The 26,631-nt window shown below is 45.2% G+C and overlaps 1 protein-coding gene across 4 annotated transcripts in view; it reads left to right on the top strand.

Moving 5' to 3' along the window:
- Positions 1-26,631, top strand: part of CEP170B (centrosomal protein 170B) — a 249,526-nt gene that overhangs the window by 195,450 nt on the left and 27,445 nt on the right. For all 4 annotated transcript variants that reach the window (XM_069638152.1, XM_069638153.1, XM_069638154.1 and 1 more), the window contains 3 exons: positions 1,354-1,442; positions 11,146-11,239; positions 13,416-13,467. In XM_069638152.1, the coding sequence (XP_069494253.1) occupies positions 1,354-1,442; positions 11,146-11,239; positions 13,416-13,467 (235 nt within the window). The remainder of the gene's footprint in view (positions 1-1,353; positions 1,443-11,145; positions 11,240-13,415; positions 13,468-26,631) is intronic.

Below are 26,631 nucleotides of genomic sequence, written 5' to 3' on the forward strand. Positions count from 1 at the left end.
TCTCTTACTAACATCTTAGTCAGGCTAGGCAAATGCAGCATGTTCGCTTCTCTGTGTCCGCTAGTCCCTGTTCTCTTTTGGACTTGCGTACGTGCTCCACTGTAGGGAATCTCCAGCTGTGGGAATAGACCGTCTCCATAAGGTGGCTTATGAATAGAGTCCATGGAGAGAAGAAAGCATGCAACGTTTGCTGTCTTGCAAAAACCTCTGTCTCTGCCTCCTGGTAATACTCCACTGTGAGGGACCATTTCCCCTCCACCTACGTGATATATTATGTGCAGGTATTGAGGGGGGAGATTTGATGGGCTCTCTGAGACACCCATATACCGCCTCAGCGACAGCAACATACAGCTGGAAATGGTGTTTTCCGATAGCCCCTAGGACCTCTTACCCTCCCACCATGCCTAGAATTGACTTCAGTGGCATTTTCTTGAAAAAAGCTTATTTTCTAAACCATTTATCCAGCACTTTGATCTGTAGCTGTTCAAGTGCCGGGACTGCCCGGAATCCCTCTTTTGTCTGTAAGGAGAACTGGGTTTTGATCTTGCCTCACATGTCATATTGTTCAATTCCTGTAAACTTGTATCATCATTTTACGTCCTGTCTGTGACCCATTCAAGCGATTGTGAGAAAGTACATTTTTGATTTATTTTGTGGATAAGATTGTTGAAAAAAAAGTGGTTTTTAAAAATGTTTTATTGAAACTAGCCAACAGGTGTCACTTTATTTAAAACTGGTTGTTTCCAATCTGATTGCTTGGAAAAAAATATGAATCATTTTAACATTTGTTTTTGGGTACGGCGGGTTAAACACTCTTATGTGACAGACACGTAATGAGACAGTTGTATGTACTGGAGACGATATCTTTTGCGTTGTGTGGATTGTCATTGAGACTTTCATTGGACATGTTCCAACTACTTCAAATCTATTTTTACAAGTTGTACACTACATGATTAAAATCACATGACTGCAAGTGCCAGGAGGGTTTAACCAGAGAGAATATCTAATAAAAACAGTCAAACACATTAACCTGATATCTTTAAGCTATAGGTTTTAAACTAAGCCAAGCTAAACTAAAGGTGTTTACAAAGGTGGTGTCCCATCTTCTGGTGTGATCATGTGTCTGAAAGTCACAAAGACTGTCACTGGAGCTCTGCCGTACAAATAATAGTTGGCCCCTGTTCTCTGCTTCTCTTTGAGAGGGTGGTTCTAAAATCACAAGTAACAAATTGGACAAATTAATTGACAGCGAATGCAGTGAAAACTTCAAAGCAGGATGTGCAGTAAAAATGAAAGAAACAGTTGCGTGTGTAGTTATTCTAAGGCCTCCGTTTATTTTGCTCTTTTTTTCAGGTAATTTTTGATAACCTCATGTTGAATCCGGTTTCGCAGTTGTCGCACGCCATCCGGGCACATACGGAAAACCTTGCTGAAAAAATGAAGTAAGTCAATTTATTTGTTTGAAGATGACAATCTTAAATTATACCCGTGTCCTGAGGCCCTGTGGTTTTGCCCGACTGATTTACAATCCTTTATGCCTGGTAAATCCTAATGGGAGACTCCCATAATCGCGAGACCCTGTGATGTGGCTCCTTTCTTTCTCTAGGTCTTTGTGTGTGTCCAAGGTTCACGCCATAGGAATCATCTTGCTGAGTTAGCCCTTTGTGTTCACTTGGTGGGTGGCAGATGTACCTAAATTAAGAATAGGGGATTCAGCCTGCTGTATCCTAAGGGATGCCAGAGGCATCCCAGTATTAAATTCCAGAGCGAGTTCCTCAGATACGCTTTCTTCTTTTTGTCTGAAAAAAAATGGATGAAGCAGTGTATGGTTGTGGCGTCTCTGTCTTGGAATAGAGAGGGCAGGAGAAGCCATGACTCGATGTGGCAGGGGGTTCGATTGAAGTCTGGTACACCTGAGTAGGAACCACATCTTCATTGAAACCCCAAGAAGTAGCCATAATGTCTGAATATGATGGCCATCCGTGATTGGGTGGCTGCCAAAGTTCAAATTGACACCCCCCTCCGCATTCGAAGCACTTAACATTCATATTTCTTTAAAAAAATATATTTTTATTGACTTTTCCATTATTACATACAAACTTGTGAACCCTCTACCCCCCTGAACTCCTACAGGATCACAGTTTATTTTATACATATTGCACATAGACATAAACTTCTATTTCACATTTAACATTTGACAGTGGAATTAGTCTCTGATATTCACATAATGTCCTGCCAACAAATATTCTGTGGGCGCCATTGTAGCATGAAGTCTCCTCTTAGATATTCCAACATTCCCCCCAATCCTTCCTGAACACTTCCAGCTCCCCGTGGATCCTGTAGGTTATCCATTCCATTGAGAGTATTTTCCACAGTTTGTGCACCCAAAGCAATATTGACGGGGGTCTGTAGTCTTCCAATTTTCTACCAGCACCAGCCATGCCGCTATCGCCATGCACATTATTGCCTTCTTCTTTGGTTTCAGGCTTTGCTTTAGATTACACATAATTTCCCCCGTTGACCTAGAACTGGCCCCCGTATATATACCCCCCCATTTATTTCAGGACCTCGTCCTAAAATCCTTTCAACCTAGGACATCGCTACCAAATATGATTCCAGTCGCCCCCCTCCGCAAAACCCCGCTAACACTTAATTGGGACCATTTTCGACATTCTGTGCAACCTGTGAGGAGTCTAATGCCATTGCATCGTTACTTTATAACACATTTCCCTTAATTGTAATGAGCGAGTTCGTTTTGGAATATTTCGCCACAGAATTTCCCATGGTTCCTGTGGTATTAACTATATATTATATTGAGGTAGGTAATACCACTTGATATTTGATATGGCCATACAGCATCGGGGTTATGAACGAATAATATTTGGTATAACTGGGACACCAAATGTCTATCTCCCGTGTGGGAAGTATTATATAAGTCTCAAACTGTGTCATCGATTTACATGCAGATTGTCTATTTTCCAGGTGCATTAACCAATGCCTCAATTGACCATCTTCAAATCTGCCCGTCTCTTTTAGGCTTAAATTACTCTTACAAAGTTGAAAGTCATTATATCTTCTTCACTAGTCATGTCTACTAATTTTACACAGCCCCGACTCTTCCATCAGCTAAAGGCCCCCTTAATCAAACCCAGCGAGAATTGGGTATTTTCGAATATAGGAGGGAAAGGCGAGGGGTGGGATGACCAGTAACCTTCCTTCAGATATCGATCCCACATGTCGTTCTCAGTACTACACTTCTGCTACCACCCGGCGGCCTGTCCTTATTTGGTAGCCATGACAGACCAGCCAGTGATACTTCCCTATCCATACGTGTCTAAATGTTCTCCCCACTATTGGTGAACCATTCACGAATCGCCCTCAACTGAGCTGCTTCATGGTACTTAACGAGGTTTGGTAGGCCTAACCCTTCTTTGTTCGTAGGGGATACAGACACCTTAAAAGAAACCCTTGGTTGTGTGTTTAGCAAAATAAATGTATTTAACATAGAGTTAACCGTTTTAAAGAAAGCCTTAGGAATCGGAATTGGGTGGGCCTGAAACAAATAAAGCAACGTAGATAATATCACAATTTTGATCGTGTGTATGCGCCACAACCAGGACACCTTAAGGGGGGTCCATTGATTAAAAAACATTTTCATTTTGTGCAAAGACTCCAAGTAATATGCTTTATACAGCTGCCCAATTGTTTTTGTTAATTTCACCCCAAGTACATCATCTCCTTCCCTGCCACTCGGAATGGGGAGAGCATGTGCATATTTAGCGTCTGTTCCTTTGAGAGACCCAGCCCCATAAAATCCGATTTTGTCATGTTGATTTTTAGGCCCGACATTTTCTCTTGTTCTTCCAATATGTTAAGTAGTTCCGAGCTTGAGGGCTCTGGCTCCGTCAAAGTCATCAGCATGTCGTCTGCACATTTCCCCTGTCTTGTGAACGTCTCTCCCAAAGGTAATCCCCTTTATATCAGTATTTTGTTGAATTCTGAATAACAGGAGTTCTAAGTATATCACCTATGGTATAGGGGAAAGAGGGCAACCCTGCCTCACCCCTCTTTCAATATGTATAATTTTTGATAAGTTTAAATTAATCGAGAGACGCATTACAGGATTTGTAGAATTGTTCTCCGCCCTCTGTATACATTTGGGGCCAAAACCCAAATGTCTCATTGTCTTGAAGCGATAAGGCCATTCAGCTCCATCGAATGCTTTCTCAGCATCTAACGATATCAGCGTTGCAGTGACGTTTTTAATCACTCTCTCTAACAAGTGCATCACCCTTCTCGTACTATCCCACATTTGCCTCCCCGTTATGAATCCAGATTGAACCAGCCCTATCAACGCGGGGAGGATACGTTTCATTCTTGCGGCCAAAATCCCTGTATATATTTGAGCATCAATATTCAAAAATACTATTGGCCGATAGGAACTACAAAGTGTCAAATCTTTATTAGGCTTTCCCAGTAAAACCACCTTCGCCTCTGTCATAGATCTTGTTATATTTCCACTTTGCTTGAACAAGTTAAACACTTTTGTTAGTACTGGCGTTAATTCCTTCCTAAAGATCTCATTAAAAAAACTGCTGAGAAACCATCTGTGCCAGGTGCCCTATTTATGGGGAGGGTCCTTATCATTTTTCCTACTTATTTCTCAGTTATATCTTCTTCCAAAAATTCCCTATCCTCTATATTTACTTTTGTCATCTGCTGGTTCTGTAAAATGTCTTAATTTCCTCCAATTTGGGACTTTCCAATGAATATAACCATTCAGCTGTTCCTGTGGTTATAGAGCCATCACTCTGTTTTATCCCGTTAACATGGCGGTTCATATTTCGTTGTTTCAATTGACTTGCTAATATTTTAACAGCTTTATTAGCTTTAACATAATAGCGTTTCTTTATATTAAGTAGAGATTTCACCGCCCTCTTTGTATGAAATAACTCCAACTGTTTCATAGCCTCCTTCAATATGTTGTACCCCTCCCTATTTTCTTTCATCTCCAGCTACCCTTGAGCCTTATGTAAAATTCTCTCCCATTCTCTTATCAGGGCATTCCTTCGTTTAGATCTTGTCGCTTGAAGCTGAATCCATTTGCCTTTAATCATAGCTTTGAAGGCATCCCATACATTATTCAATGTCAGCTCCTCTGCGGTATTAACTTGAAAATATTCCCTAATTTTCCCTCTCAAAATTTCCTGTGAGACCGCATCCTGGACCACTTCCAAGGGGAGCGACCAAGCCCATAGCCAGAAACCCGATTTCCAACCCTGCAGAAAAACTCTAATGGGAGCGTGATCAGCTATAGATATCGGATCTATTTCCATATTTGCAGGTGCTCCTATTTTTCCCAGAGTGCCCCACACATAGTCAATCCTAGAAAGGGTATGACACTTACGAAAAGCATGTTTATCCATTCTCATTCCCTTTCTTAACGCTCCCTAAGACTTGTAGAGCCATACCGCCGAATCTCTCTCAGAAACCAAATGAAGGGCGTTCCCCCGTACTCAACTTGGGTGCGCTCCTGTCCCTCCAAGGATCCCACGCAAAGTTGAAATCCCCCATTAACAATATTTCCCCCTCTGCAAATCGTTTTATGTTCTCCATTGTTACATACGAAAACTCTTCCTGTCCCTGATTTGGCTAATACACCGTGGCTAGAGTCATAGCCCTGACCTCCATAATATGTTTTATAAAAAGATACCTCCCATTAGGGTCTATCAATTTACTGCTTATCTGAACTCCCAACGTGTCCCAAAACCTGATCATAACTACTGCTTTTTCCCCCTTTCCATTTGCCTGATAATTCTGCGAGAAATGGCTCAACCAAAATTTCGATTAGTCTGCCTTCTGAATATGGGTTTCTTGAAGCATAACCATATCAACGCATCCCCTCTTCAATTGCATCTCCAGGTTTTTCCTCTTCATGGGGGGTGTTTAACCCTCTTACATTATTGGATAATATTTTCATTTCTGCCATTCAACCATTTTACATGATCTCTATAGAATCTACAAAATAAGAAAGGCCAGACAAACCTCTTCCAACAAACTGAGATCCTCACCCCTCCCCAACCCCCCCTTACCCCCTCCCTGCACCCCTACCCCCCCCCCCATTCCGGACCTGAAGCTGGCGTCCTATGACTTCTCCCAATTGTTCTTTAGAGCCATCCCATGTTTGTACCCAAAATTAACTTTGTGAGAGCTAACCGCTCTTTGATTCCAATACCTAACCTACCCTGCGAGTCCTGACCGGCCCACCATCTCATTGACCAGTCTTGCACCTCCTCTACCCCAAAACCACTTTTGCTTTTCTTCCCCTCACCTCCTGTTGTACCAAGTCCCTGTTGCCAAGCTGCCGTTCTCAGTAGAAGCAAATCATACCAGGGCACTCCTCCAGACAAAACCTGAGCAAGTCCCCTTTCGCCTCGTACATTAGGAGGGCCTCTCAACCTTCCCCTCTTCCTCCTGTCATACCGGACCACACCCATAATCTCCTACTTTGTCCAGCGGGACCTCTTGTTCCCCCTCCAGTCCCTTCATTTTCTTCCTCCAGCCCACCCTCTGTGCATGGAGTAGCTCTGTATTGTTTACTAGCCCATCAGAACAACAAACCAAATGGGGAAAGTTCACTTGTAAGGAACTTGTTTATCTGCCAAAACTCTAGTCTCGGGACCCATAGCTCTCCTCTTCTGTAGTGTCACCACTGCCAAATCCTGGAAGAGCAATATTTTTTAACCATTCACTGTGTTGTCGCCCTGACCTCGGGCTATCTTTTAGTATTCCTTCTTTAACCTTGTATGACGCAAAAGCTACCGAAACGTCTGTGTGTCTGTCACTCTGCCCGGACCTCCTGGGGCAGCTCTTTTTTCAGTAACAGGTTTACAAAACGCTGTTGCATTACTCCCTTCAGTTCATCATCCTTTGTTGTTGTTTCCGCCAAACCCTTCATCCTTATATGAGATCTCCGAGATATGTTTTCTAAGTCTTCCATTTGCAATTCCATATCATGAGTGGCCCTTGAAATTTGTTACGCTTCCGAATTCTGCGTTACCTATGTAGAGACTTCCGATAGCCCATGTTCCGTTGTGTCCACTCTGCCCCCCCGCGCCACAACTTCCTCTCTGATTTCCATGAGATTATTTTAAGGTCTTCCTTTAGGTCTGCAATATGTTCCTGCATAGCCCCAGTTAGCCTGTCCTCCATCCCTCTGAGACAAGCAGTCAAGTCTTCTTTACCCAATGCCATATCTCCTCAGTCTGACGACTACTTCTCTTCTACGAAGCCCTCCTTTCACTCCTTCTGTTTTTTGCTCCAGATAGACCGGTTTTGGAAACAGCAAATTGACCTTCCTGGACTTCTCGGGCACTGCCTTGTTTGGCCGGGGTCGCTTTCGCCTTTGTTCCTGGCATCTAGAGAGGTATTGCCACTCCTTGCTCATCACCTCCTACTCTGACATGGCGCTGCGCCCCCCCAATCAGTTTTCAAACCTCCCTCTGAGAGCACAAGCCAAGCCACATTAATATCAACGCCACCGCAACCTGTCAAGCTTCTGTCGGCTCTTTATCCGCCACGGAGAGACCTCGATCACAGAAGACCTTACATCAACCCTCCTACAAATAACTTTGCAAGAAGGCCATTGTAGTCCGCAGCCCTGAAGGTGGGCTTCTCCTCTTTTTCTCCTTCAACTCCAACCCTCCCTTTGCCGGTCTCAGAAGTCGTGTAACCAACCTCTCTTTGCCTGCTCAGACGCTTGAGGCCTCAGCGCCACTGCCCTTTCATGAGGCTGCAGTCCTCAATCGGCCACTATCCAACACCCCGCAGATCTTTTTTCCCCAGAGGGACGGGTGGGGAACACCACCCAACTCGACTGGTGCAATCCTTTCTTCATCTGCATTTCTCAGCCAGGCACAGAGCTCACTCAAACGTGACCGTCTTCTCCGGCGGCCATCTTGGAGTCTTCAATATTCATATTTAACATGGCAGTCTGCACCAATGCTTTGTCAAACTCTGGAACATGTTCCTGACCACGAGACGACACTGCAAATAGAAGGAAGCCTGGGTGCTGCATCTTGGGATGACCGTTCTGACTGCAAAGGATCCACTTATGTCTGCAGACACAGGTCTTCTCAAGAGACCAGAGGAACTTAGTGGACTTGTGAACACAACTATGGTCACAGAACTGAATAACATCCAAGAACTGTTCAATAATCATTTGTAGTAGAGTCCACATTTTACCCACCGAAACCTGTCTGCACCTGGCAGAATTTTACCAGAGCAAAGCACACAGCTGCACTGTACTCCAGCTTCAACCGTTTGTCTGGCATCTGGTCCAGTATCTTCTCCTGTGGGTCTTCTGTTTTCCTACTTGCCTGCAGCATCCCACTGCCACCAGATCATTTCATGAAGAACCATAGACTAGTGCTTCCACAGGCAAAGATTGTCTCTTCAAACTTTCAATGTTTTCACAGCCAGCATTTGGGTACAGTGAAATAATGCCCATCGCAAGCACCACCTACACAACTGAGCCCTATTCTTAAAATTAGGTGCACTCTTAAAATTGGGGAGCGACCGCATCCATTTTTCTTGTTGATTCCTATGGGTACTGTGACTAAGTCCCCTACGTTACTCTGGGAGCCTCATGAGGTAAGGAAGGGGGACAGATGCCTCACAGGTTAGCCCCACTCACTTTCAGTAAGTCTCCATCCCAGGGCAGAGGGAGACTCTGCCTGTAAGAGAAACATGTCCCAAATTTGGGGAGCAAACAGAATGGAATCAGGGCTAGAATGTTTCCCCTGTACACAAACATAAGTACTTTATGTAGCAATGGAGCAGAAGCCATTTTAGAGACTGTTCCTTTAAGTGAGCAGATCTAAGGCTGATGGAAAATATGTAGCAAAGGAATTTGATTCCTTTGACACAGTAGCTGACTCCCGCTTACATATCTGAGATATGCTGCACATTCATACGACACTATCATTATGATCGCGCGCTGGCGTCCGCAGTACACCACATTTTCCTCTGGCCTTCTCACAAAGAGTCCGCTCAACAAACCAATGCCATATTCACAAAAGGAAATTGTGCTGAATTCACATGTGTTGTACTTGCTCTGGTTCATTTAATAGCCCCATGTTGTGTGAGAAATTATAAACAAGCGGAAGGGTAGGACAGCCTGGGCCTGCAGCATCCCCAGAGTTGATGATGGTGAATCCCTCCTTTTTGAAGGCTTACTCGAACCCGAAGGTCCAAAAGCAGTTAAATCGTAGCTAATTGCAGTCCCTCGCTGATTCACATCTGCAAACCTTCACAGGAAGCCCACCCGAAGGTGGGGGGGCGGGGCGGCGTGTAGAGGGCTATATAAGGCCAGGCTCAGTCAGTTGGGTGTTTGTAGAAGGAGATTGTGGCAGGAGTTTGTACCAAATTAGCAGTTTTTAAAGAGGTTTTGGGAAGACGAGGGAGAAGGGAGGAGACTGTAGGGTGGAGAAAAGTCATCAGCAGGAAGCGGTTGGTTTAGAACAGCAGGAGGAGGGTTGAGCAAAAAAACAGAAGGAAATTGGAGTGAAAGTCAGGAAGAAGTTCTGTAGGCTAGAGAGGTGGGGTAGCGAGCAAGATCAGAAAGGAATGAGAGGGTGCGCTTGGTCCAAGGCAGGGGTGAGACCCTGATCTAAAGGGGTTCACCCCACAGAACAAGGCGGAAACGGTATGGAATGATTATATTGCAAAAAAATAACAGAATTAAATAGTACGGAAAAAATAACGAAAAATAAATATATGGGGAGGTGGGGGTAAGGGGTTGTAAATCATGGGTGTTGGTTCGGGGTGGGGTTACAAGCGTGGGGAAATGGGGTTAGGGGGCTTTCCCCCATATATATAAAAAAAAGAATTCGATTTTGATTTCAGTATTATTCCATTCACTATTTTTGTATTCGTTGTTATCACATGTTACCGGAGCAAATGGCAGGAGAAGAGCGGTTGGGGAGAGGGAAGAAATCGGGACCCTATGACAGGGTGTGATGAGGCCCTCTTAAACTCACCAGTGGAAACTGGAGAAAGTAAACCCAGGTGGCGCTGTCAGTTTCTGAGAAACTCCACTCGGTAGGCGTTGCTGTGCCTCTGCCACGAGCTGCAGCAGTACTGGAGTTCGCATAGTTCACCGTCAACCAGATACCAGGTGGAAGAAACTGAGCGAGACTGTGAGTGAGGCTGGCAGGTACCCTGATCACTTCTGAACCTTATATGGAAACCCTCATGGTTTTGGAACTGTTCTGAAGAGACTTTCCCGAAGTGTGTTTGAGCCGGGAGAGGACCTGTTTGTCTTAAATAAAATCATTTTATCCTGAGATTATCTGTTGCCTATTTGTGAACCCCCTTTGGCTCTAAGTACCTGAAGCCCATCTTGGTATTGGAGTGGCCCATTTCCCTTGGTTATATTCCACTGATCCCTAATTCATATGGTCAGTCTCCGAACACTAAAAGACTCACCTGTATAAAGGTTTTGTATATGCATAATTTGCACAACAAAACACCTTGCAGAAGATCATGTTATTTTTCATAGCATCTTCCTTAGAAACTCACTTATTTGAGTGTTAGGTGCTACACTGTATCTGACACCACTCCGTCCTAAACATTGCCCTTGACTGTTCTGCTAAGGCTAACACTAGGGGAGCCTGGGAAAGCTTGTGGGGAAACCCTGTTATCTAGCTTGGGGTGCGTCTCTTATGCCCTGAGCCCAAGGAGTGGAGAGAGCCTCGGGGCAAATTGTCTTTGATATTTCCCTTGCAATGGCTGCCTGTTCCTGTTCCTGTCTGGACTCTGCTAAGAGAGCAGAAGATTGACTAGAAGTTCCTTTAACTCTATTCCAGACTGAGCCTTATGGTATTTTTCGTATTCAAAAGTCAGGAATGCTTCATGCTTGTGTAATTTTCTGGATTGAAGTTAACCGTATATTTCTGTAATCCACTTCTTAAGGTCTCTGCCAGAATGCAGGCGCATGAGTCGGCATAAGGGGTGCCTCTGATTAATTTGGAACAAGTTACTCCTAAAAATTAACTTACTCTAAATTCCCAACCCGCTTTTGGGATAGTTGCTTATCGTAGCAAAATGTTTTTATCTGGTTAAAATGTTCTGTGTCTTTTTCAGGATTCTGTTCCAGAATAAAGAAAAGAGTTGGGAGGAAATTGAGGCTAGAATTAACTCCGAAAACGAAGTGCCAATTTTAAAGACTTCTAATAAGGTAATTTCTTTTGTGTTGATTAACATTTCATATGACAGTTGCGAGTAGGCTGAGAAGATGAAACTTTAGTTTGCAATCCCGTTTTTGGGTGACCAAGCTTCTTGAGTAGACTATGTAGGGACATGAAGAACGTAGGTTAATCTTTTCCACTTCTCTGTCATGTCTGTGCGCTGTCATACAGATGCAATGGTGTTTTAGAGGTATAACCGTTTCAAGCTCCGCAGGGTTTCTTGCCTCTCTGACTCCACACCTGTCCTCCCAACATTCTAAGCATGAATGGGAGTAGAGATCGGATAGAGAGAGTGAATTTTTCTGTTGAATAAGTACAGTGAACGTTTTCAGCAGAGGATCTAGATTAGGCCTGATTTGTTGGGTGAGGATCCGGAGTAACGGAAGGCAGATCTGCCTACAGATGGTGGTAAACTTGTGGAAATGCTTTTCATGTGAGTGTTTGGGAACCAACCGCCACTGCTGAACCCATAGGTAGAGTATGTTTCTGCTCACAAAATCTGTACATGTCCCTTCACTGACTTATGACAAAGACGAGTAGGTAACTACTTGGGACACCCTCTACCTTGCTGCCATTATATGTTGGCTGACGCATAATCTCTATACTATAGGTTTTGCAATACCGAGTTGCCTTTGTTTTGGCAATTGGAGTGCAGATTGTATTATGCTTTGAAAGAATCCAGCCACGCCTTCCCCTCTACTATGCATACCTATACTCGAACCCCCAGCCCCCCTCCACTCCCATCCTAGTCCCCTTACCCACTGAAGGAGTGGGCTTTTCATGTTCGCTGATCAACAAAACCTTGATGAAATGGTTTGTTGACTTGAGTTCCTGCCTGCGTCTTGTCTCCACCGCTCCCTGTTGAGCACTTGTGGGGCCTGGCCCCTTCTCACTCTTGCTCATTATTTCTCATCGTCAACCAGTAACAGTGAGTTTAGTTCCTGCCATATTAAGACTCCCCTTGGGGAGAGCACAAGTTGCCGCCCATCCTGCAAAGAAACTTGATGACCGATAAGGTCTGCATTTGACGCATGGCCCCATATGTATTCCCCAAATTTGGCTGGCGGCTGGCAGTGAAGCGCCGGGACCATTGTTGATGGCCATTATTCATTCTGACTCCCTTTTGACATTTGTTGTCGATATATATTTTGTGAAGCCACACTCCTATGGTAGGACTGATCTGCTACCGCTGAACACTCACTTATATACCTAGAACAATACCGCGCATATGCCTTACCATCGCTGCTCATCAATTTTGAATCTCATTAGACACATTGTTGCTGTACCCGCTGCAGAGACCTCTGATGATTACTAATGGTGGGAAGCGTCCATTTTAGGAGTCCTTCGCTAGGTACTTCTTGATAAACCTGCTGTTCTGAGTGTCACCCACAGGAGACCAGATTGCCCAGCCCCCCTTTTACCGTAGGCGTGTATGTTTTTCGTTGCTTTGTCTCTCCTGTAATGTACTCTTGTCTTGTCTTTTGGGAGCCAACCTCAGATGAAGGAACGCACTAATCACACTTGGAGACAATAAAACGAAGGCAGAGACCAAGAAAGTTGTGGGTGTAATTGCACACTTAATTATAGGAAGTCTGGGAAGCTGTTACAGCGCATGTATTGGATGGCTGTAGTACTTGGTGGATGCAAAGAGGTGTTTCTTTGAGAATGTCTCCATTTAACTTTGAAAGGTGTAACAAAGTCTTACCTAACGTGAGAGATTGGAATTAAAGTATGCAGGCGCTGTGTTGCTAGATGAGCATATTTCTAGTGCCATGTGCACTTTTTGTGAAGGCTATGTTTTTAGAGTTTTGAAATGCAAGGTAAATAAGTTCAAACGCACCCATCTGCATATCTAACACAACACCATAGAAACTTGTCTCTAAACAACCCATTGTCTGGGGCTAGTACTACAGGTTTAGCTGAAGTGTACATTAGTTGTAATACTGGCAGTAAGGTTTCAGCATAAATTATGCATACAAAATAAGTGTGCACTTGTTAGAGGCCTCCTACTTCAATTTGACATAATTCGAGGAATTGGGCTCACTTAAAGGAACTTTAATTAGAAACATTGAATTGCCTGCTTTAAAAAAAAAACACTTTACACAGATTCCAGCCTTCTCCATTTATATTCTCATCAAACGGTTATGCATTCTTTTTTTGTTTTAGGAAATTAGCTGCATTCTGAAAGAACTAAGACGAGTCCAAAAACAGTTGGAAGGTAAGTCATTTTACAGTATTGCACATGCTACAGGCTCCACTGCGTGTACCGCACTACAAGCACAGACCTACACGACTGGACCTGATCGTCTCTGCCCTCACGTTTCTATGAGAAACTAACTACAGCCTGTGGGGGCACTGGTAGTCCAACTTGGTGCCCGAAAGATCAGTTGGACTTTGGGCAATGCCTGTAGCCTTAACTAGTAGGGTCGCCATCGCTGAACCCTACACATTCTTTGTCTAATAGTATACTTTCCTGTATCCTGCTCCATGTTACATGTTACCTACTTTTAACAGAAGATCATGCCTTTTCATAACATCACCTTCTTTAATGTTATAAAAGCGATTGTGTGTCTTGGTCCACTAAGCTCCCCACCTAAGCGTTCCCTGCTCAGCCGCTGTCCTCAATAGGTGAGCTTGAGAAAGCTTAAGGGAAAAATTGTTTTCCTACTCGTGGGTCCGTTTCACTCGCTCCCTGAGCACTAAATCTCTCCCATCGATTTCAAATCGCATTCAAGACACAATTCGGGCCCTATATTCAATTTCTGCTCTACCCACCTTTTGCATATAATAATATAATTTGGTCTTTTTTGATCTCCCATTGACACTACCTTTCCACAGTGGCAAATGTAAGCTGTGCAACTAATCCCTAGATGTCATCCTTTCCCCCTGGGGGGCTTGGCATCCCCTTCCCATTATTCCAGGATGGTGAGGACGCTACCCGATGGTGCCCCTGAGGGGTGGTACTCAGTGAGAGGATCTCATGGGGAGAGACTATACCTCTATGGACAGGAATGAAGATCTAAGGGAGACACTGTATAATAACCCTTGCGCAACACCCTATACTCCTCCCCACTTCATAAACTCCAGTCAAATACCTAGTCAACCCATTTATCTATGGAGGTCCATAAGCTTGACTTCTACTGAGACGAGGAAGAATCGTAGGAAATGTGCAGAGCAAAGTACTGGGACGAGCTGGCCCAACGGAGGAATGAAGAGCGAGGGGCAAAGGATATCTAAGAGGGACTGGAACCCTGTTGCCAACCACTGCCAACCCTTTGCTATAAACATCAAGGAAGGACCAAACATGAGGCAGAAAGCCCAGGCCCAGACAAGGGCAGGTGCGCGCTGCACCCAGGGCTCGAGTTCAAACGTGCACAGCTGATCGCGAGGCAGAAGATGCTGGCAGTCGGCTGCATCAGGAAGGAGTAGGGACCGCTGGACCCGTCCCATGCGGGAAAGCAATGAGCAGGCAAGCCAGGACCAAAAACAACAAAGAGATGCTGTTAACCCACTGCGGAAGAACAGACACTGCAGACATCGCCTACTGTCCCAAGAGGACCAGGGAACGTATAGGGACCCTGAGTGTTGGGTACGATTTTCATATCAATGATAAATCTTACCGACCTGTGTCAACCCCAGAACTTTTTGCCGGACTGGTAGATTACTTTTACCTACACCTCAGTGGGAACCTTTTTGCACACTCACAGATCCTTTTACTCTTTTTATTGGTGTCATTTTTAAGACTCTCCATAGTGTCCTTTTAATTGTATTCCTTTTGACACCTTTTGGGTATATACATTTTATTGTGGGTTGCCCTTTGGGCTCCCCTTTTACTTTCTCTGGCTAACCTTGTGAGAATTACAGTTCCCAAGGGTATAAAGGATCATGGTATCCCTTCTACATTTTGTTGGGTGAAAACCAGCACACCCCACCTTATGTGGAGTGCTGGGGAGATGCCATCTATCCCCTTTCTCACTGACAGTGTAACACTTCTGTTACAGGCACAAGCTTACCTTTAATGGCTGGTGGCAGTGAACCTTTTTACAAATTCGGTGCACCTTTACCGTGGGCTGTTTTCAAAGCTGCGGTAAAGGGACCCAAGGGTGCCCATTTTACCAAAATGGACCCCGTCTTCTTTTGTCACCATTTTAGTGTTCCTTGTCCTTTCTTGGTCCTTCCCCTGGCCTCCAGGGTAGGACGATCCTTTGTGTTCATTTTATCTTTGGCGGGAATGCCCAGGCTCCAGTGTCTATGACCTCAAGCCCAGGGACAATATCTCTCCAGGACTGAAATCACTGCACTGGCTCCCAGTGACTGCGAGGATCAAGTTCAAAACCCTCTGCATTGTCCACAAGGCCGTCTGGGGCCTTGGGCCAAAATACCTTCAACTCTCTCTTCCTAAATATCTTCCTTCTCGAGCTCTTCGCTTATCCGCCTCCAACTCCCTCAGGGTCAGCCGCTTCTCCAAACAACGAGTTGGGGGCAGATCTCTCTCCGCTGCAGGGACCTCCCACTGGAACAGCCTTCCTGCCTCCCTGAAACTTGAGGAGAACCATCTCCGGTTCCGGAAGCACCTCAAAACCTTCCTCTTTGCCTCCGCTTTCTCTCCCCCTCTCCCCTGCTAATACTACTGAAACTGCACTGAATCTGCAACTGGGCCACTCACCGTTCTCGGTCCTTGGCCCAGCCACTCTCCCTTGCACTGCCTCCATGGCAACCCCTGCACTACGGGACTGTCTGTATCCCTACAGCCCCCTTTCCCAGCACTTGTCTGCACTTACTTCGCACTTGCCACCAGCTGGCCCTTGTTATTTATCCTGTTTGCTGTATGCTATTAACCCTGTACTGCACTTTCCCCTCTCCCTTTCCCCCTTGCACTTTTCCCTTTCCCTCTACCCTTTGCACTTGCACGATCTGAATGACACCTGGCCTAGTAGGATCGTTATCTGTCTCCCCTTGTCCCCCCCCTGCCTCGTCGCGCCTTGAAACACTTGTGTATAGGCGCGTTACAAATGCCATATCATATCATATGAAGGCAGGAAGCAAGGGAGGAGTATAAAACTCTGCAGCCCTTTGTCTTCCAGCCTGCCTGTGAGAATCCAGTGTAAACTGGTTGGCTAGCTGTCCTGAATGACCTGCCAGCCACCCCCAAACTCCCCCCCCAGGTATCCCAGGTCTGCAGCGACCTTGCAAGTCTGCAATACCCCAATATCCTGGTACCTCAACCCATTGTGCGGTGCATGGTCTTCTGAATTGTGCAGAAACTTTGGTGGCCTCCTCTTAGCTCTCCAGAGACACGTTTCCAGTCTTTGAAGTCCCCTCACAAGAGTGCTGGACCAGATTAGCGATGCAAATCAAATCAGCAATATTCAGTCTTCTTCTGGCTCCTGTAAAAGGTCGCCAAACCACAGAGCCGCATCCAGCTGTGAAGAAACTCTTGCCTGGAGCCTTCCCTGTTGATCCAAAGTCCTGTCGTCTGTCTTCACGAGAAGGAATTCAGTGACCAGGTTTTTGGCTGCAGATCCTGAAGTCTACGCCGCTGCAACCTCTTCTTCTGTGCTGAGTAAACCATGTGAAGAACCTCTTGCTGAGAGCCTTCCCCGTGATCCCTGCTGCAAAGGTCCTTCCAGTGTCCTGTCTTCAGTCTTCATGACAAAGGAATTCAGTGACCAGGTTGTTGGCTGCAGATCCTGTTGTCCTCTTGCAACTCTTCTTCCATGCTAAGGTACTGTATTGGCTGGGGTATTTACTTACCTTAAGCCTTTGTGATTCCTGTGTACCTTTGCAGAGTTTCCTGGGATTGGGAAGCCTCTCACCCAGGCCCACTGCTGGAATCCTTCTAGGGTGTCTTCCCAGAAGTCCCTGGACCCCCAACTAACATTAAAGTGAAATACTTGTTTGAGCACTCTTCCTCAGGAACTCTGACTTAGCCTCCAACTGAACCCCATCTCATCCTGCCTACAGCTGGCACCTAGACCACTAGGGTCCCTCACTGCCTCCTAAAAGATCTCATGCAATAGACAAGGGAAGGGCTAGAGAAGAAGAGGATTCCCCCTTGAAAAGTATAGCAAGTGTTGAAAAGTTACTTAATTGTGAAAGAAGTTGATTGGTAACTCTCCCTCTGAGATTGAGCCGTTACAAACATTCTTACTTACCTTTAATGTGTTATGCCATATGTACGTTTATTTTACTCACCTGTGAATTGGTTGTGCGTCTTCCCAAAAGGAATACTGTTGGCTGCACTTAACTATTTCTTTAAGAATATAAGTGTATACGTTTCCCAACGGAGTCTTGCTTCCCCTACCTTGCTGAATAGCCTTTCTACAATAGGTCTGCTTAGGTTCTACCCGCCTAGAATAGCGGTGTGCCATTCTTAAAGTATTCTGTAGGTTTTACTTACCTGGGTCTGTCGTGTGTCATTGGAAAATATTAGTTATTGCTTAACTTAATCTGTGTTCCACTGATCTGAAAAGCAACTGTAATAGTATATTACATCCTTGGTTTTTACCTGCCTAGAGTAGCTGTGTGGCATTTTTTTTTTTTTTTAAAGAGCCTGATGGGTAGGTAGCTGACCTTGGCCTGCCTGGTGCATCCTAAATTAGTGTAAAGCGTTATTGCTTACCTTAGTCTGTGTTCCACTGAGCTGAAAAGCAACTGTAATTGAATATTACACCAAAAGGTCTTACTCACCTAGTATGACTGTTACACAGAATGTAGTTATAGGTATTTCTCCAGCATTGGATCTTTCATGGATTCACATGCTGTGAATATTCGCCTGTCGTCAGGCTGGGGCGTGGAATATTCACAGCATGTGAATCCTTCAAAGATACCAATGGTGGAGAAATGGAGTTACAGGTAAACTACTCCCATACTGTTCTTGGAATCTGTGTTCCACTGTTCAGAAATGTATCCTGGTATCGGGGTTGGTTGATTATGTGATTCTTTAACTGGGTGTAACTGCATGACTCACAGGGTCTACTACCCTTGACTTACTGTAAAGTAATTAAAAAGTAACTGATGGTTCTAGTAACCATGAATAGGTGTGGCCTATACTAAATGTGTTTGATAATGTCCGACTTTCCTGGAATTACTGTTAGTGTTCTGAATCAGGATTATGCTTTGGTCTGTGAACCTTCAAGCATTGTAGTGTGTTTTTATAATGTGTGTATGACTATGACAAAGTACGTGCCCCAAGACGTAACTTGGCCTAACTGTATTTATAATAAACCTTAATTTTCTTTGTAATACTTTGGTTGTAAGTGTTTCTGTTGAACCCTTTGTATGCTACAGGTTCATTGTACCTTCCTACAGCCCCTCTCCCTCCTAAGATAGGCCTGGCTGCTCTGTGTACTCTACCCATACTCAGGTGGTACAGCCTTATACTAAGAGTGGAGTCTTGTACCGTCTCAGTTGAATGGTTTAACTAAGCCCTTAGTTGGACCTCAGAATAACTGTCCTAACACCCATGAGGATATGGGGTGATGCACAAGATCCAGAAGGGACTCAGGGAAGCTACAGGATCCAACACTAATGATAAGCTCAGGGCCCCTTTCACTAAATATACAAGGGTGTCGCAAGAGGGATAACAACTCCGTAATTCTCCTCCTCATTATAGGGTTGAGACCCTGATCACAGAGCTGAGAACCAGTGGCCGACAGGGCAAGGGCTGATGAGGACCCCAACAGTTACAAAGAGAAGAGAAATACATGTCATCTTCCTCGTGCCCGTAGTTGGCGGGATAGTGAACCAAGTGAGCCACAGGGAGAGAACCTCAGTCGAGGACCCCACCAATGCATGAACTGTATTGCTGTTAAACCAAGTAGAAGAGAAGGCCAGGGGAAGGTAGTCATTCCGCCTGGTTGTGCTGAACTGTTGAATCAAGATGCTAGGAAAAGAGAGCCATTCTCCTAGTCATCCAAACTGTGAAGCCTTGTTGATGCAGACTCTTAGAAGATAGGCAGTGTATCGGCCAAAGATAACTGCTTGAGCTTTTGCTTTTTTTGTTGGAAGACAATTCTGAGCCATTACTCTGGGAGAAAACCAGCAACTGAAAACAAACTTGTATTCCCAGTCCAGAAGGAGTCATTCTTTTGGACCAAGAAGGCCTACCTTATCTTTAGTTAGTGCTTCGTGTAAGGGACAGAAGTAGGGGTTTTGACCAGGATGGTGGACTATTGATTTACACAGACATTCTGACAGAATCCTTAGTATTTTAGTTGAGGTTGGGAAATCCCCTCATATATACAGGGAAAGTTAGGTTTTCTCTTTACTATGATCATTGTAAGGAAGGCATGGTATCAACAGGAGACACAGACACAATAGATGCAAGTTTCAAAAACCTTTATTTTGTGTTTGACAAGGTTGGGAGAAGTCCTAACTGGCCCTAACTCTAAAATGGGAGTAGTGTCAACCATTAAACAAATAACAAGCAAGTCCAAGTCAGTCTAGTCAAAATAAAAATGCCTATACTAAAAAAAAAACTAACCTTGCCCTTCTTCTCAAATGACAAATGTGTAAAAGGGATATAAAAAGGAAAAATAGTGTCTCAAGAAATGTCAGAATGGCTCAGGTAGCAACTCCCTTCACCGCGTACAGAAGCACAGGGTCTCGAGAGTTTCTTAAAAGGATGGGTGGTTGGCACAATTCTATCAATCTGGCACACTTTGGCTTAGTGGTACAATTCAACAGTTCAGACTTGGGCTTCAAGCTTTTGACAATTGAACAAGTTCTTTAGGATTTGTCCGCCTGGCCACCAATGCACAGGTCAACTCTTCCCTTGTACTTCACCACAATTCAACACAGGCTTCCCTTGGCCGAACTCGAGCCTGTCTTTCTTTTCATACTTCACTTTTACTTCTCACATGGGTCCCCCTCTGCTAGGCTCAAACCCTCCTTTCTCTTTGTGGGCTTCCCTTCCCCGAGTTTCGCTCCATGCAACTTTTATCTTACTTTACTTTTACTGTCGAAGACGTTCGGGACTGCAAGTATTTTACGTAGACCTCTGCATGACCACTTCGACCTCTCTTTAAACAGTTTAACAATCTTCATCCACTCTCAACACCAATACTTCTTGGTAGTTGTAGTTCCTTGGAATTATCATTTCTTTTAACCCTCTTGGCATATTTAAAGATCATTTACTTTGGTTTTCAACTCAGTCAACTTCCATTTAGGATCATGGTTACTTTCTCGCCTTCATTTCCCACTTTATCACAACTTCAAACACTTCACAGAGACTTTCGAATGTGCGATTCCATCTCGCAGGAGCACTGTTACTTTGTATACACTCATCACTGTTCAGCAATTGTCTTTTCCATTATGGGTTTATCGGCTCACGCGCAACCTTCAACTATTGTTGCAGTTTAATTTGCCTTTAGCACAAACCAGGCCTTTGTTGCCTTTGATAACTCACCAGTCATGTTAATTGGGTTTCTTTCTCCAACACTTTTCATGTAGCAGTCAAGACCGTTACCAATACTTCCTATGCTCTTCCCTGACTTTGTCGTTCACCCGGGCGGGGAGAAGGCCGCCATGAAGCACTTTGAAGGTATATCCTTTTTTTCTCAATCGGTTTCAGTCTTGGAATGTTTACGGCTTTCCAAAAGTACGGAATTCTAGCCTGGCTCTCTCGTTCTGCGCAAGTGGCGATCAGCCCCTTGGCCTTATAACTTCGGTAGCCTGGTTCGCATCAGCCCGGAAGAGCTACTCCTTCTCGTACCCAGCCTCGCTCAGAGTATGCCTGTGCGTGCCTCCTTTTATCCTGACATGGAGTGTTAACAAGTAGGTGGTGTGTGTAGTTAGGATTACGTGCCCAACTCTGCCTGATCTCATTAAAGGGACAGAGCCATTGCAAGCCATTAGAGGTAATCTTCCTGGCCTCATTCCTCATCTTCCTCGGCTCAGTAGTGTTTTCAATGTGAAGTGGGGAGGAATTGTGGAAGCTGTAATTTCCCATAAAATAGGTAGTGACAGGGGTTAGATGGGCTGTGGGAAAAGGGGATGCCATGTCTCCTCCACTCCCCGAGGAACCCCTACCCAGGTGATCCTCCCTTGCTTGTCCACCCCCAGGGTCGGGATGCAAAAGCGATTGTCTTTCCCTGGCCACCTAAGTACAGGATCCCCAGGGACTAGGTTGTGAAACACCCTCTGTTTTTTCACAGTCATGAATAAAAGTCTATAGGAATCGGCATGCCACCTGTGTGTGAGTCTCCTCCTTCTGCGCCCTTACAGCTGTCAGGTGCAGAATGGAAACTTCTGCTTCTTATGTTTTGGAAGGTTTTGTGTGAAATTTCTCAAGTGCCTCTTAAACCAATTTACATACTTGGCTTGGGGTTTGCAGCCCAGTAATACATGTGAAATGTGGCTTGATGGCGCGTGCAGGGTATTCCAAAGAAGGCCCAATGGATTCCCAAAAAAATCTTGCACGATTCCCCTCACAGCTTGTCGGACTCCCTGCCTGTCCAGTACAGACTGGACGCTATTGGCAGGTTTAGTGCTCTGCATTGCCTACTTCCTGAAACATATGAGGAGATACCTCCCTAGGCTGTCTGCGGGTCTCTTGCAACCCTTCTCTCCCTTACGCACTCCCCCTCCTCCTCTGTGTCTTGCCACAAGCTTATTCCTCAACACATTCCCCCTTCAGCCACCCACCTTAACTTTGTTAGGGTCTTAACCTTCTTTTCTTCACAAATACTATCCTTCTCTTCCCTGATTCTCCCCTTTTCACTTTTGTAATGTCTTCTCTCTCCCTTTTTCTACTGCTCTTGGTGGTGCTCCCTTTTCCCCTCCCATGTTTTGCTTTCCTTCCTCTAATTCCCAACTTCTGTTAATTTTCCTTTTTAGTCTATTTCGCCACCACCCAATTGACTCCTCAACACCTTCTACTTAACTCCTTTTATTTTGTCTTTCTTTGGCACGTCTACATCTATTGCCTGTTTCTCGGTTGTCACCTCCGCTTGCACATCTCTGAGCACTCCCGCCTTCTCGGCTCATCTGAGCCCCTTCTCCTCTGAGCTCTTGGCCTTTCTCTGTCCACCTCCTCCCTTATCGGCTCCTTTCATCGATTCTGCTACTCTCCAGCCTCCTGGGGCATTTTCTCTCCCGACTCTGATGGATCTCCTCTCCTCAATTCCTTTCAGGAGACAGGAGCCTAAGGTAAGGAGCCTTGCCTCCCACGCATGGCATGGTGGGGATAGCTGGGGGAATCATCCCCAACATCACCACTAGGTCCAGCTTCACCTGGTTTGTGGGGGCACCTGCCCCCCCTGGAGATTTTACCAGCAAGGTCAGGCAGGGGACTTCTCACTGCTGTTCATCCAAGCCCAGTCGTGCGCGCCGGTCTTCAAGATGCCCTTAATCTTTACGTTGGACACGTCCAGTATCGTCCTTTCATTCGTGACCTGAAGCTCACTGAGCACGCTCACTATGTTGACTGACATGGGTCTGTACGGATCTCCCACCAAGAAGCTTCTTTATTTTTCTGTGTTGTTGCCCCAGTATCGCAGGGTATTGGACTGCTGAACAGCGAACACTTGTAGAAATTGTTCTGTACCTGCCAGAAATTGTACATCAGAAACAGAGTCCCATGAGTATTCTAGTGGTGCAACTGAAGGATATCTTGGTCCAATTTTAGTTCAAACCTGAAAACTATTTTCTCAAAAGACGGCCTGAACGATCCTGTAGTTGTTTGGCATGTAGTCCTAGTGATAATGGGTATTATGCCAAGGATATAAGAGGGCAGGCAACAAACTAGTGATTAAGCTTTAAGAACCCAAAAGAAAGGTCAGCAGCCACCATAGGCTTTGTGTGTGTGACGCCCTAGAGAACGGAGTGGGGAAATGTTAATGTGAAACAAGTAATCAAATTGACAGATCCTTGAAATCTGGCATGTGCGGGTACCTGCCAAGAGAGCAGAGCAGACGGCGACTGCATAGCATAGATCGCTAACCTATGAAATGAGCTGCCATGTTCATGGTACTCAGTAGACCCAGTTGGCAGTGAGTAGCGGTCACCACATAGGAAACAGTCTGGGTACACTAACTCTCCAGAACGATAGTGTGGTTAAGTGCTGGTTACTAGTGGCAGAGAGATTCCCAAGGTTTCGAAGAGCCTGTCTCCAATTGTGAATGATGTTTGGTGCAGTGGTGCAGGGGAATTGAATCCCTTATGATCTGGCCTTGCGCTCTATTTTGTCTGGGCAGTTTCTTTTTTTTTCAGCAGTGCTTTTGAGGTACAACTGAGTATTGTTCAGGTACTGCTGTAAGGTTAAGTTCACTTCTCTTATCAGCCCACATTGGGGTCCATTTTGTAGCAAAGCAAAAAGGGAGTGAAGATCGATCAATGGGTGATCAGTGTGGGAACTAGTAGTAAGTGAAGGATGAGTTTATTTTCATTTTTCTTAATATTTGAAATATGTTAATTGTCATAACACTGGACACTGAGTCTTAGAACAATGACCTTTTTTGTAATGAAATAAAACCAGATCCCGAATATGAAAAAGGGAACATACGACTATAGTTAATATTTTCATTACAGTGATATTGGCAGTGTCCGCTTCTTCTCCGGAGGGAGGCATACCAGAATCCATTTAAGGTCACTGGAGGTATTGGTCCGATATATCCCCATGCTAGCTCTATAGTTGTATTCTTGCACAAGACTGGCGCATAAGCGTCTGGCAAGTCTCACGAGTAAAGCATTTTGATTCAGATGTTTATGCTGTTGTTTAATAAAACAGATGAATCGTACGTTGTATTGAGTAATACAACTTTAGGAACCTTCTCCAGATGTGCGATTGATTTCATTTTTGACCGCTCACTTTTAGGGGTAGGGTTTTTTAATTCTGATCCCCATTCATCATGGCTATGACTGTGGATGCAGCGATGGAACACAGTTGGAAAAGGTCACTTGCAGTGGGGAGGAATCTGGGTTTGTGGAAATTGATTTCCTCCACTTTTCCATGATTTGCACTTAAACTGGAGGGAATTAAAAGTTTTCATTGAAACTTTAGGAAATGAATCTGTCACCCTAGTTATTCCAGCTGCCTGTCAAGATTTTCAACCAAGTTTATTATTATTATAAACACTGGTTTGCAACAGCAATGCATCAATTAATCAATACAGCATGTGCCCATTAAGGCACCACAATAGTAGCCGGAGTAGATGTTGTCTTAAGATGTAATAACTGTTCCGTAGATTTTACTTTTTGAGTGAAATGCTCCCCACTTTGTGAGTCCACCGGCATTTTTGTTGGACTATTGGATTTTTGGACTGATTCTCCTGAGTGGAAACCTTTTTCCACACTCGCTCATCCATTTACTCTGACCCTGGGAACCCTTTTGTACCTCTGTTTGGTACTTTTTAATGTAGTTATGCATTCCTCCAACTTTTCTGGCATCTACGTTTTTCCTACTGCCGCATACAGCACTTTCTGTGCAGTGTTGCTGGGAGTTCCTAGAGCTTCCATTTTTATTTTACCTGTGTTAACACATGTTACCAGGGCAGGGAACACTTTTTGTCCCACTTGCATTTTATTATGCAAGATCATCACACCCACCTTAAGTGGAGCGTTGAGGGGAACCAATGGGCCTCATTAAAACCGGCAGGCTGCCGCCAAACTTCTAAACAATTCTGGCGGCCGCAAATGGGCAATTACCGGGTCATTACAGCCCTGCCGAACCCAGTAATTGCCCTTTTGCGGGCGCCGAAATGAAATGCCCCCATTCCCATTTGAGCGCGATACAGACCGGGCAGCCGTAACGGGAACTACGGGAACGGGGCGGTCGGTGGAAGTGGCTGCGGACGGACTTCTTCGATCAGATTATGTCTCAAACTTTGTAGGCACCCTTCTAGAACTCCAGAGACTGGATCCTGCTACTGAAAGTCCCCTGAGCCGACACAAGGACCAAGAAACGGAGCAAAGTCTACTGCAAGATGTCCTTCAGCCAAATAATGAAAAGAGGGCTAACAAGCCAGTGCTGTAAAGATCCTCTGCTGGGAATCAGACCACATGAGAGCAACCACCAGATCCGCTGCAGTTATTCATTCCTGTTGCCAAGACCTAAAAACCGGAACTGGGGTCTGCAGACGCCTTACTGTTGGATCATCCTGCTGCATCAGCTTCTTTGCTTAAAGGTACTTTGCTGCTCCTAGTTACTTACCTGGAGCATTGCTTTGTTGGTCTTGTGGTTCTGGCGGCTGCGAATAGCTGCATCTTGCACCCCTCCAGGTCCTACCTTGAGCTTCATTAGAGTGGACAACCCATTGTGCTTTACCTTGCCATAGGACACTGGTACTTGTAGCAGTTCAGCAAGGGAACCTCCTAATTTCCTTGCCCTGTGAAACCGGACTGATACTAACCTGCAAACTTCAAGAGTTCCTGTTGGACTCTGCTTCTTTGTCCCCTCTGACTTGGGACTCACCTAAGACAGGGTTGGACTTTCAAGACCGGCTAAGCTGAAGTTATCAACATTTCCATACGTTAGCATATATGTGTCATGATCTCTGCTTCCAAAAGGTCAGGGTTTTCCCAACTCCCTTGGAAGCAGATCCATAACCCAGGTTCCGAGTGCCAACCAGTCCCAATTGGGACCTTTTGGACCCAGTCCTGGCGCCAGTGGCACCAGGCTCATAAATATGCCCAGTCCCAGCACTGGAAGCGCCGGGCTCATAATGCTTGGGTGGACTTACCTGCAGCAGACCATGCTGCTTACTTGCCTGCCAGTTGAGCCTCTGATCCTCTTCTGTTTGGAACTACTTTTCCTGTTGGGTGGGGCAGGGGCCACTCCCTAGATTCAGAACACTGGAACTCTTCTGGAAAGCAGGAACTCTTTTCTTACCTAGGCGTGGCTGTGGAAGGAGACACCTAAGCACTACAGGAGGCTATTTAAACCACACCCGATGGATGAATCTTGCTTTGCGTTATTCTGCATCCTCTGCAGCAGAACGCTCATCGTGTCTTCTGCATCTGATCCTGGGCCTAAGGAAAAAGGCTTACCATCCTGAATCCAGTCTTCAGCAACACCTATAAAGACAAGAAAGAACAGGTTAGCATTACGGTCTTCAGTGACAGCTCTTCACTTACCTGGTCCATAGGCTGTCACCAACGCCTCGCGCTGCATTCCGGCATCTGAAAGACAAAGGCTTACCTACTCTTCGTACCCTCCGGAGGTCTTCACACTGCATTCCGGCATCTGAAAGACAAAAGCTTACCAACTCTTCGCACGCTCCGGAGGCCTTCGGCGCTGCATCCCGCATCTGAAAGACAAAACAAGGTGCGTTTAAAGACATTGGGGAACTTTAATACTCACGTGCCATTACTCCTTTCCACATCTAACCCAGTGGGTATTCCGGTACCCTGCAGCCGCTCCGAACTTGTACCTGCAAAATAA

This window comes from Ambystoma mexicanum, chromosome 14, assembly GCF_040938575.1.
Source record: "Ambystoma mexicanum isolate Mex_15411 chromosome 14, UKY_AmexF1_1, whole genome shotgun sequence".
NCBI lineage: Eukaryota > Metazoa > Chordata > Amphibia > Caudata > Ambystomatidae > Ambystoma > Ambystoma mexicanum.